Source organism: Hermetia illucens, chromosome 4, assembly GCF_905115235.1.
Source record: "Hermetia illucens chromosome 4, iHerIll2.2.curated.20191125, whole genome shotgun sequence".
In the NCBI taxonomy this organism is placed as follows: Eukaryota; Metazoa; Arthropoda; class Insecta; order Diptera; family Stratiomyidae; genus Hermetia; species Hermetia illucens.
In genome coordinates, this window is record NC_051852.1 from 30,453,693 (window position 1) to 30,465,636 (window position 11,944).

The window sequence follows — 11,944 nt, forward strand, 5'->3', positions numbered from 1 at the left end:
ACACTGAGTAGTTTAGCAAGTTGAAGGTTTGAAGGGAAGAGGTGAACCGCTGTCAGCAATATTCCTATTTGAAAGAAGAAACGAGAGTTTTCCAAGGAAAATTAAGAAGGTATCTAATTCCCCTTATATAAGCGCATCTTATATCGAACACAATCCAAGGATTCATTACTTTTCTTCAATTTTAATTCCATTTCCCCTTGACTTCGAAGCTAATTCCGAACGATAAAGAAGAAGAACTAAAAACACGTCTGACAGTTGTAGTCCGTATCAACTAGGAAAGGTAGTGGGTTAGGGGATTTCGCTCTTTTCACATTTGAATTGAAAGTAATATTACCAATGGCTGCTCGACGAGACATTGCACCTTTCCTGAGTGGTCTTCGGAACTTCCTACTCGGTGTAAGTCAGCTGTCCTCCTAATTACATAATCAAACTAGGTTAGAGCCTTCCTAATCGAAGCCGTCCTCCTTTTCAGCGCTCCCACAATCTCGCCCTCCGCTTCGAGGACGGCTTAGCAAACCGGACCCAGCCCCAGCCAATCCTGCCTGACGGTCCATCCCATGAACTCTCGGCCAACTATTACTTCAACCGGGATGCACGCAGGCTTGTCGCGCCGCCCCTAGACGTCACACACCATAAACTCCTCGAGTCGACCGCAGGCGCTAAGGGCTTGCCAGCCGGAACCGCGAGTCTACCAACTCCAGGAAAAATTCACAATTTTGATTAGAGATTTGTTTGTTAGTAGAACCGTTGGAGCATGAAATAAAGCCGAAATAACGAAGCCAACTCGGGTATCATTTGGACTCGGGACTAAAAGACGCAACTACCCTTACAATAACTTTATTCGCCGTATCCTATTACAACAGAGCCACCCACAGGGAAGCAGACTTAACCTAAGTGCCGACCGCACAGACACCCCTGGCAATTACAGGACGCCGGGCTCCTTCCACTGCTTCTCCTGGTTCTCGGTCCACGCCTTGGCGATCATCCGCTTCATCTCGGGGTCGCCGGTCTCGTACATTTTCTTCATCATGTTCATGATGCCAGCCGAGGGGTCGTCCTTTAGGTCGTCGTTGTCTGTCTTGAACTTGGCGTCCTTGATGTCGTTCAGACGCTTCTCGGTGAGCGTCAAGTGCGACCACTTCTGAGCTTCCGTCTCCTTTTTCATGTAGATGGCGACCATGTCCGACTTGATCCTGTGGTAAGACTTCTCGACGTTGATGGGGAACAGAAGGTTGTTGATGGTGAGGCGGTAGTCCTTATTGTTCAGGTTGTGGACAGTCAGAAGCATGGATGTAGGCGTAAACTTGACCTCAACGTCGGCCTCTGTGAGTTTCTGGACCCCATCGAGGGTGGCGAATATTTTCAGGAACTTGTCGCTCTGATCCCAGGCATATTCGTTGAGGTCGACCACGTACCTGTGGGAGATTTAACATAAAATTGATAAAGTCTGCAAGTGATAAGGCATTGAGTCATTACGTCTTCTCTGAAGCAGGTTTGGAGCTGCCGCCCGGGCTGGCTGAGGCTGGACTGCTAGCGGTGGCCTGCCCCTGCTTAGCTTTTGCCTCAAGGCTCCCAATCTCTGTGCGTATTTTGTGCTGAGCCACGGAAAGGACGTCCTTCACTCGCTTCCTCGAGGCTTGCTGCAGCAGCGAGTCAACTTCGGCCAAGTCTTTCTTCAGCTGGACAAAAGGCGGAGCCGATCAGAACAAGGTGGTTCAGGGTGAACTCGATGCTAACTTACCTCCTCAATATCCATGGCTCTGAGTCGTGTTTCTGTATAAGAACTAGCTCCGGGAACGCCTCACACTGACACCAAACACGCTTACTACTGGTTTTTGTTTCAAAACACGTGAATCGCCCGAACAACACGATAACTCCGCGGTTTCTCAATGAAATGCGTTTGGCTGTTTCTGATGTTTCTTCTATGCCTCATTCGGTCTTTCTCGCTCTCTCACTCTCTCTGGAAACTTCTATTCATTGACATGCGGGTGGCGGAAAAGAAACGTCAAAAATGTTGAAGTTTTGACTTCGCGATTATAGTCCGGAGCAGCATTGGCTGCGTTCGATATTTAAGTTTAATTACAAATGCCGAAGACTCTAACATAACGGTCGGGGAAAACCACACCTCCGCCATGCCGCTATTTCTTGAAGTTTTTGAAATATGTAATTGTTTATATCCGAGTTAATTCAAGTCATCTCTTATAGTTTAACTCGGCATATTTTTCAATTAATGATAAACGAATATAGCTCCCTGAGGTCAACCTATCTCTCTCTGAGGATGAGTTGCCTCTCCTCTAGGGCGATGTGTGGCTTTTCAGGGGCCAAGCCTCTCGTCTATCAAGACCGGTAGTGAGTGGTGATAGCCATACCCTGTGCGAGGTGACCCTTTTTTTCTTTCTTTTTTTTGAGAAGGTGGAAATCTTGAAAAGACACTGGTCTGGACACACCAGCGTGTGGGATTTTTACCCACTAAAACCACCCCCGACTCCCTCCCTGCCCCGCGGAACCACCATAAGGTATTTCATCACGGGGCGGAGTCAGCTCACTCTAGTTTAATCCCATTTCTTCTAAACGCGGCGCACGTGACCGCGCTTTTCTCCTCTCCTCTGCCTTTCGCAGTTTATTTTGGATAGATTCGATCATGGAGTTGACCGCATCCCAATCCTCTTGATGTGCTAGCATTTCCGGCACCAGATTTTCTGGTACCAGCACCGCTCCTAGAGTCTCCTTTAGATTCCTCCTTTCTTCCACAAATTTCGGACAGTGGAAGAATGCATGCTCTGGGTCCTCTGGGACTCCATCGCAATTTGGACAATCGGCTGACGTCTCCAATTTAAATTTGTGAAGGTATTGGAGATATCCTCCATGTCGCGTGAGAAACTGGGTGAGATTATATTTAATCTCACCGTGTCGTCTCTCCAACCACTCCTTGATGGCAAGAATGAGCCTATAAATCCATCGACCCTTTCCCGAGCGTTGCCATCTATTAATGGATCTCTCCCTCTCAGTTTTCTTCGTCCGCGATGAGGAAGAAGTTGGCTTCGTATTGTATATGTTTGCCATCTCATCTGCCAAGATGTCAATCGGCATCATTTCAAAGATGACGAATGCTGCATCATCTGAGAGAGTCCTTAAGGCAGAGCATACCCTCCTGTAGACTTAACTGAGCTTGGTAGCGTTCCCTGATATCCGCAACGCCTCCATCCAAACTGGGGTTGCATAGAGCATGATCGAGGTCACCACCCTGGCTATAGGCAACCTAGAGGTATGCCGTGGCCCTCCCACGTTCGGCATTATCCTCGCCAGGGCCATACTAGCAGTGGATGATTTATCGCAAATATACTGCACGTGTTGCTAATAGCTGAGCTTCCTGTCTATCCTGTCTATCAACTGTCGGTTTGGAAGTGATGAAATGATTCCCGATTCTAATACAGGCGTAATTTCTCTTCCGGCGCTTAGTGATGAAGACCGCTTCGGTTTTTTTCCTCCGCAAGTGGCAAACCAGAGCTCTTTAGCCAACTTTTAACAGCACCGATTTCCTTGCTTGAGTATAACTCAACATCTTCGAGATGCTTTGCGACAACAACCAGCACTATGCCGCCAGTGTAACCCACCACTGTAGCTTCCCTCGGAAGGGGAAGATTAAGTACATCGTTGTATAAGATGTTCGACAGTAGTGGGCTTAATACGGAGCCCTGTGAGACACCCGCGGAAACAACATACTCCTGGGGTCCGTCATCGGTGTCATACCAGAGCCTCCTTTCAGTTAAATAACTGTCGACGATAGCAGCGAGATAGGCCGGAATACCAACCTTCGTTAGAGATTTCCGTATTAGATTCCAATTGGCAGAATTGAATGCATTTTTCACATCCAGGGTTAGTACCACGCAATATTTGCTGCTACTACCCTTTCCGTGAATTGCATCCTCGGCCAAGCCAGTAACCAATTTGATGGCATCAATGGTTGATCTGGCTTTACGGAACCCATACTGCCGATCTGAAAGGCCGCCTTGGCTCTCAACAACTGGGGGTCTATTATAGATTACCCGGTCTAACATTTTCCACACAGTGTCCAAAAGACATATGGGTCGGTATGAGGATGGTTCAGCTGAAGGTTTACCAGGCTTAGGCAGAAGTACCCACTTCTGCCGCTTCCATGCCGCTGGAAATATCCCCTCGCACCCCCTGCACGCTTCGAACAACTCAGCGAACATGTCCGGTCTGGATTTCACGGCAAGCTTAAAAGCATTATTCGATACTCCGTCCAGTCCCGGCAACAAGATTATCAAGCACTTCCTCGAATTCAGGCAGTGTCAGACTTGGTGGGGCGTAGCAGCTGTATACAAATACACCACTTATTTTTGCCCATACAAAGCCACTGGCTGCCTGACTTGCAGTACATTGTATGGCCTGTCGACCGCAGGGCCATATCGCCGCTCGACCAGTCGAATCTGTGACCCATGCGCCACTATGACGGTTTCTGTATGACCCACTTATGATGGCGATCTCCATCTCAGATTCGAACGTGGTCTGCTCATGTGAATCCTGAGCGACCTGCAATGATTGAGGTTTATTTGAATAAACTTCATTTTCTTATTGGAGTGAGCGCCTCCCAAAATTCCGGACATTTACTACTTCCGGCAATATGCCGGTTATCCTGTCCCTCTTTCACCTCCCTATTGCACTCCCTGGCAATATGGCCCTTCTCCCCACACCTTCTGCATCGATCGTATCGATCAATGTTGCTGGTGCATACCTTCACGAAGTGCCCAAACATGAGGCAGACAACCCATCCAATCCGAACTTTTCCAGCCGCCAACAACTTCTGCGCTGCCTCCGCTCGTGGTCGGGATCAGCTTTGACCTTTCTGAGTATCTCCGCGTAGGATAGATTGCCCTTACTGAAGATAACAATCGCATCTGGACGGGTTCGCACTTTTGCTTTTCTTTTCGCCTTTTTGCTCGTAACCTTAGTCCACCCATTGTTACCGTTCGTCTTGGGCTTCGCAACGTTGGTCGACTTTCCTACATTCGCTGTACGCTTTCTTCCTTCAGAGCTGTTAGTGCTGGTTTTCAGAGTTTCCTGTCCGCCTTTTTTTTCTCTTAGGCGCCTGCTGATCATTTAAAGGATCCCCCTCTTTTTCCCGTCCACGTTTATTTCGCCGTGATTCGATGGTAGTACGGTTAGGTATCACTTGTGACACTGTTGGTGCAGCAGGGTTCCACGTATCCTTAGTCTTCTTTTTCTCCATCTGCGATCTATTATAGAGGACTCTAATAGCCCTCACCATATTCTTTATAGCGTGGTGCACATTGTGTTTGTCCTTGATGAACTCGGATAGCTCAGCTATTTTTGCCCCAAGCTGGATAAAGGGTAATTCCTCCGGATCGGGACTGCGCTCCCTATAAGCCCCGACAGGGTTACTCCTTTTATACGCTGCTTCACTTTTGGCGTTTATTGATCTTGCCTGTACTGTCTTCACCATTAGTGGAGATCTAAAAGTTGATGAGCTTCTTTTGAATGGATCCCTTTCTTGTTCCTGGAGCACCTCCTGCTGTCGCGCATCTTGAACATATGCTGAGGGTGTTATCACGGTTTTTGTCGTCCAACGATCCGTTTTCAGTTCATCCTTGTTTGGTCTTGCCACTGGTGTTCTCGGTAAGGTCGTACTTCACTTGAACACTTCCTTCTCCAGATCCAAATCACTTGTAACATTATATGCCAAGGTGGCCAAGTTGTCCACCACCGAGGCACTGCGGTCGAGGGATATCGACGACCAGGAGCCCGCTTGCTCACTCCCAAAAGCCGCCGGTAATGGGGTTCCGAGCCCCTGCACCGTAAGTTTACTCCTTCTCTCGTCTTCCATGGGGGTTTAATGTTCTGGGTATCCTTCCCATAGCCATGTTGGTCCATGCACCAGAGATGAGCAAACACTAGCCCATGCGCAGTCAGACAAGAAAAGTGCAATAACACATATTTACACATCAATAGGTATGCCCCAATCCGCCAGCTGGGATCGCGCCTGATAGGAGATCTGGCCACTCCTCACAGATGTACGAGGTGACCCTACTATTAACAAAACGCTACGGATCTAGACTGGGGAGTCGATAAGCACCTCCCCCAATCCAGGGTGTCATGCAAACCGTGCCCATTGCATAGTTTGCAGTCGTGGGTAAGTGACTGTATTCGAAGGAAGCCTCGCTGATACCTGGTCGCCTCAGTGAGTAATTGTGACCTTAACGGGCTGCTCAAAAAACAGGGGCTAGCAAAAGCACCTCTGAGATGAATATATCAGACGTCAGGAAGGAGACAGGTCTCAGTGGCGCAGATGCTAAATGGTACCTGCGCTACCTCAACGAAGGCCTGAAACCAGAAGAGGCCCTTAAGAAGGCGCAGGATAGACCTAAGCCATCTTTACCGGAGCCGAGAAAGCGAGGAGTAGCAGAGATTAGTCCGCATGAAGGGAATGCCCCCAAAAATTCCAAACCAAGGAGGGAGAAAACCCGAGCAGGTCAGGGGTGAAGGCAGGACTCAGGAAACCCGCCATTCGCTACGCCAGTGCAGTCAAGGGCATTCGACTGGTCATACTGCTAAACATGTTTCCCGAGCAAATACTCACTCGTGAGGAGAAGGAAACCATCGAAGACCTTGTCATCAGACAGCTTCCCCTGCCTAACGAAAGGCCTTCGATGGTTTGGGGGCAGAAGAGCCAACATGTGTTGGGGATGATATACCAAGAGCACACATGGTGGCAATTTTTCTCCCAAAAGCCGCGACAATAGAAACGGAAGATCTCATGGGCCTCCTTATTGCTCAGAATGAAGATCTCCAAACGCGATTATGGAGAGTCTTCAGAAGCGAGGTGGAGGGAAAGGATAAATTCCTCACGATCGGGGTAGATGACCGATCCCTGGAGGCAAACAAATGTCGGAGTTGCCATATCAACTATCGATTTGCCAACATACCCGTGCATGGGCAGAGGGAAAAGCCGAGGAAAGACACCTCGGAGGAGACACCGGGTGAAAAGCATACCGAGATCCCCGAAGAAGTATCGAAAGCCATAGGGGCAAAAAGTGCTGGATCAGCCAGGGAAGAAGACCTGCTGCCCAGTGAAAAGCAGAAGCTCGACGACCTCCCAGGACCCAGGATGGACAACAACGCGCAGGAAAGCGCCATGTCGGAGGAGGAGGGCGATACTCCGACAGTGGAGAAGAGTTCCAAACAATAACGGAGCCAATGGCGAGCACTAAGATAGCCCAGATAAACCTCCACAATGCGAAAGCTGCATCTGCGGCAATTTCAAGGGCAAGTTTCAAGGAGAACATTGGAATAGTGCTGGCTCAGGGACCCTGGGCGTACCGGGGGCAGATTGGCAGTTTGCAAGGAGGAAACATGCAGGTAATTTGGGACTCCTCTTGTGAAAAACCAAGAGCTTGAATAATTTTTAAACGTAATTTAAAAAATATATGTCTTTCAAAGCTCCTGATCGGGAACCTTGTGGCTATCCAAGTCTCATTGGAAGCGGGGAGAAGTACTCGATAGGCAGTCATGGCGTCGGGATACTTCCCAGGATACGAAATCCGGGCTCCACCGGAACAAATCACTAAACTGGGGAAGTACTGTGAGAAGAGGGCGTTCCACTCATCCTCGCTGCTATGCCAATGTCCATCACGAAGTCTGAATAAGCTGCGACACCAATCGAAGAGGTGGTACCTTCTTGAATTTATTCTTAGCAATAAGTTAGAAATATATAACTTAGGGAACACTCCAACATTTGTGACCAGTACTAGACAGGAGGTACTAGACATAACTCTAAGAAATACTGTAATGAACGGGATGGTCAGGAATTGGAAGGTGTCGGATGAGCCCTCTATGTCTGATCACAGAATAATCAGATTCGACATTGAGGGTAATTCCGCCGTAGATGGCATTTTCCCAGTACTAATCCAGAGAGGCCTAGGAATCATCATCAGCGAGGGAGATCTCAACGAAGCTTGTCCCTCACATGGGAATACTGACACGAAGGCGGGAAAGAAGCGGACGTATGTGAAAGCTGCAGCCTTATTTCTGACCGATACCGTAGAAGGTTCCTGTACAGATGGCAAAATGTCAGAATAACAATTTAACATCCCTCGGAAATGCCTGCGATAAGAAAATATTGAAACGTTAATAACTTACAAACTTTAGTTATCGAAAACGGACTATTATTGATTCCTGGAATGGTCGCACGCTCCTCGAATGCTCACTTCCTCTAACTGAAGCGGAAATTCCAGCGACATAAGCTGGACATTCTGGGTCTAAGCGAAGTAAGTGGTGGAATTCTGAAGAGTTCTCTTCTTCCTTTGGCCATACTAACGATAATGTGCTTTTGTTTTCTGGAAAGCCAACTAGTACATGTGGTGATGACATTGTGGTGGGCGATCTGAATGCTGAGGTGGGTCCTAATAACACCTAGATCAGACATTTGATGGGGAAATCCAGCCTTGGTGACCGTAACGATAACAGTGGAAGCTTTGCGAATTTCGGCAGCTTTTGTCGCCGCGTGGCACATTGTTCGAGTACAAAGTTTGCCATAAGGGCAGTTGAGTTTCAACTGACCGACGTTGATACCGTGCGAAATCCCAATTCAATTTGTTATTACGCTGGTCAGGGAAGCAGAAGGTGTCGTAAATAGTAATGATTTCAGAACCGTATAACGTCTCATGAAAGAACTGGCATGTGGTCGATGGTCATGTTGATAAGCAGCTGAAAATGCGAAGGAAGCACTTCACCACGGTTGTCAACCGTATCACATCCGGCGAAGTTCAGCCTCTAATTGGTGGAGTGTCAAGTCACTGTGATATGCGGATACAAATTTCTCCTTCAAATAGAGACAATGTCATATTTGTCATCAATGCATCCAAGTATACGAACTTTGGTAGGACATAGCCAAGATATCTTCTTCTTTAGCCTTTGTCCCGTCCAAAAGCGGGTTCGACACTTCTTAATCTGAGTTCTGTCATTTGTTTTATTCAGATTCTATCTGAGATCGTGTTATTTGAGGCCATCGTTCCATCTTTGGGGAACTTGCTCGAGATCATTAGAGTTTTTGTTGGTGGATTGAGGGGTGCTAAGTCCGCAGCTACTTGATGCCGGAAAGGACCAAATTGAGAGGAACTTCCTCCTATTTTTGGGTCCACGGACACCTATTTTTGGGCTGAACACGCAAATATTAAAAATTAAGAGAGACGAAGACCGATTCTTCGAGCTTCGAAAAATGCCAATGGTAGCACCAAGCCCTACACGTTAGTATAGCATTGTGAAGCTAACTTCATTGTGATAGAACAACATTCCATTTACCGATTAAACTGGATAGTTTCCGCAAAGAAGGACGGTTTCTCTCTGGTTAAAAAATCCGTTCTATTCGAAAAACGCAAAAAAACCCTAAATCGCTAAATCTTCTCATAACCGGAAAACCATTGAACAATAGCAAAATCACTCAACAAAAATCCTGAAACGATATTATCCCTCGCGGGAGCTAAAACTTCTGATTGAAATCAAATGAACACGAAAAAAACGTTCGTCTGACTGACAATCATTTGCATCCTTATTCCACCACCCTCTAACAGCCCGCTCTAAACCGCCACCATTCAAAAGGACACTGTTTCCGTTCCCGTTCGGAAAAAAAGGAATCTCAACAAAAATGGTATGAGCGAGATGGATTTCAATTGTTCAAGGGATTACAGTACACCCAGTACACATTGCCAAGTGCTTTGGATGCGTCGTTGTCGTCGACGTTCTCGTCCTTGTGCTGCCGTCAGTCATCATCTACAACAGTCGTTGTTCCTGCCACGTAACCGTGATAACAGCGTTGATTACTTTATATATGTCTAGCGAGGCGTAGCTTACACCATTGTCATCGTCACACTATCCCGAAAGGGAAGACGATTCCGGACGCATTCTGGAGCATTTTTGAATGCACACACGACTCTATTCCAGGATGTGTGTTTGGGGGCTGGCTTTTATCTCAGCCATCATCATCGCATTGTAGCGTTACAAAACCATACGATGATCAGTTTCAAACACACTTTGCGCGCTTCATGCGTAATCCTTCCGCTCAGAGTTGAAAGACATACCAAATGGCTTAGAGCTAGAGTTTGTGGCTGGTGAGCATATTCTCATATAAGGACATGCGAAGGGAGTGACAGACGAGAGAATGGGAGTCTTCTAATAGAATTAAAATTTTTGCATAATGGGTTGCAGGAAAGAATGAAGTAACGTTTTCGTGAGGGTGGTTCTGAAAAAGGGAGCGGTTGATTTTAAAATCTACAATTGAACATGATTGTTTAATATGTCCTTGTGCTGATTCTTTTCTCTGAGGATTTCGCCATGATAAGGGTAGTAGTACGGGTACAAATGCATCCATGTCTTACGGAGGGGGTTGATTAGAGAAAATTTGATAATCACAGCGTCAATTGTTGATTTGTTAGTTGTAGTTCAACTAGTAAACTTCTGTGTTTCATAATTATAAGAACATATAACCTGGTGGTCAAAGGGTAGTATAGGTCCCAGGGCGAAACGTGGATTGGTACTCACGATGGAGTATAAAACCTGGGAAACGCCTGCTGAACCAACATCAACTGCTCTACTACCAAACCCTATCTCCACCTCCAAGTAGTGACCGCTGGGAGCTCTTTCTTAACGAAAAGCTGCAGACGGAGAAGGATGAAAGCGAGTCTCCCGCGCCTAAAAACGAGAAAAATTGTACCAACTGCTCCTACAGGTTGGGGGTTGAGTAGGGCTGACAACCCTACACGGAAAACAACTTGTTACGAAGCCACAACAGGAGCCTCGGACTGGACCGATAACACAACGACGAACCCGGCAACGAGAAAGGAATAACGATTTGCGCACTTCTCATGGAGCGTTCGTTCCCTGTACAGAGGTGAAGCCGATACCCTGTCCCAATATAGGGCTGATATAACAGCGTTACAAGATTGTGATGGACAGGGATCGGTTTCCTGGAGAAGAGCCGCTACACCATATATTATAGCGGTCATTCAGTAAACCATGTACTCGGAGTAGGTTTCTTAGTCAGCCAAAAAATGAAACCTGCTGTTATCGACTTTGAAAACATAAGTGAACGGCTATGCACTCTGCGTTTGCGAGGCAAATTTAGAAATATAAGCCTCATAAACGTTCACGCCTCTAGAGAGGAGACTGTAGGGTCGGAGAAGGATATCTTCTACGAGGCAGTAGAACAAACCCTCGAAGCCTGTCCCAGATATGATATCAAAACCATACTTGGGGATTTTAATAGCTAAGTAGGGAAGGAGCCCGTATTCAGACGACACGTTGGCTTCCATAGCTTACACCAAACTAGAATTCATAACGGATTGCGGATTATTCAATTAGCAATGTCACATGAAATGGTTGTTGGGAGAAGCTGGTTTGCGCGGAAAGCGGTCCACAAACATACGTGGGCCTCTCCAGACGGGACCACTTTCAGCCAAATTGACCTGCGGTTGATCGAACGCCGCCACCTCTCAGCCTTGATAAATGTCAGAACATATAGGGCGGCCAATATAGACTCGGATCACTATCTCGCTGACATGGTGCTCCGAGCTCGAATAACAATACCACCTAGAAGCCTCTCTGACAATCAGGTGAGAGTTAACACTGAAGCCATCCACAACACAGCCCTCCGCAACACCTATAAGAGGGAAATGGATGCCGCAATAACTGCAGTCAACAGAGATCCTGAAGATGAAGAATCAACAAATGATCTTCGAAATCACCTCAAGAACGTTATCATAAATACGGCCATAAACATACTTGGAACGGCTGGTTTGACGATGAATTTAGCTAGCAACGGAACGGAAGAATGCTGCATACCGAGTAATGCTGCATTCTCAAAGAATGCAGGCACGGGCGGAGAGTTATCACGAACTCCGGCGAGCGGAGA

At 47.2% G+C, this 11,944-nt stretch overlaps 2 protein-coding genes across 2 annotated transcripts; one reads left to right on the forward strand and one right to left on the reverse strand.

The window, feature by feature from the left end:
• Positions 1–10: 10 nt before the first annotated feature.
• LOC119654932 (NADH dehydrogenase [ubiquinone] 1 alpha subcomplex subunit 7) lies at positions 11–783 on the forward strand. The gene is made up of 3 exons (XM_038060584.1): positions 11–109; positions 210–396; positions 473–783. The coding sequence occupies exons 2-3, from the start codon at positions 337–339 to the stop codon at positions 722–724; spliced, it is 312 nt and encodes a 103-aa protein (XP_037916512.1). The 5' UTR covers positions 11–109; positions 210–336; the 3' UTR covers positions 725–783.
• A 38-nt stretch (positions 784–821) lies between these two features.
• Positions 822–1,976, reverse strand: LOC119654297 (calcyclin-binding protein). The gene is made up of 3 exons (XM_038059603.1): positions 1,742–1,976; positions 1,477–1,679; positions 822–1,415 (listed from the first exon to the last, which is right to left on the reverse strand). The coding sequence occupies exons 1-3, from the start codon at positions 1,754–1,756 to the stop codon at positions 923–925; spliced, it is 711 nt and encodes a 236-aa protein (XP_037915531.1). The 5' UTR covers positions 1,757–1,976; the 3' UTR covers positions 822–922.
• Between the last annotated feature and the right edge of the window lie 9,968 nt (positions 1,977–11,944).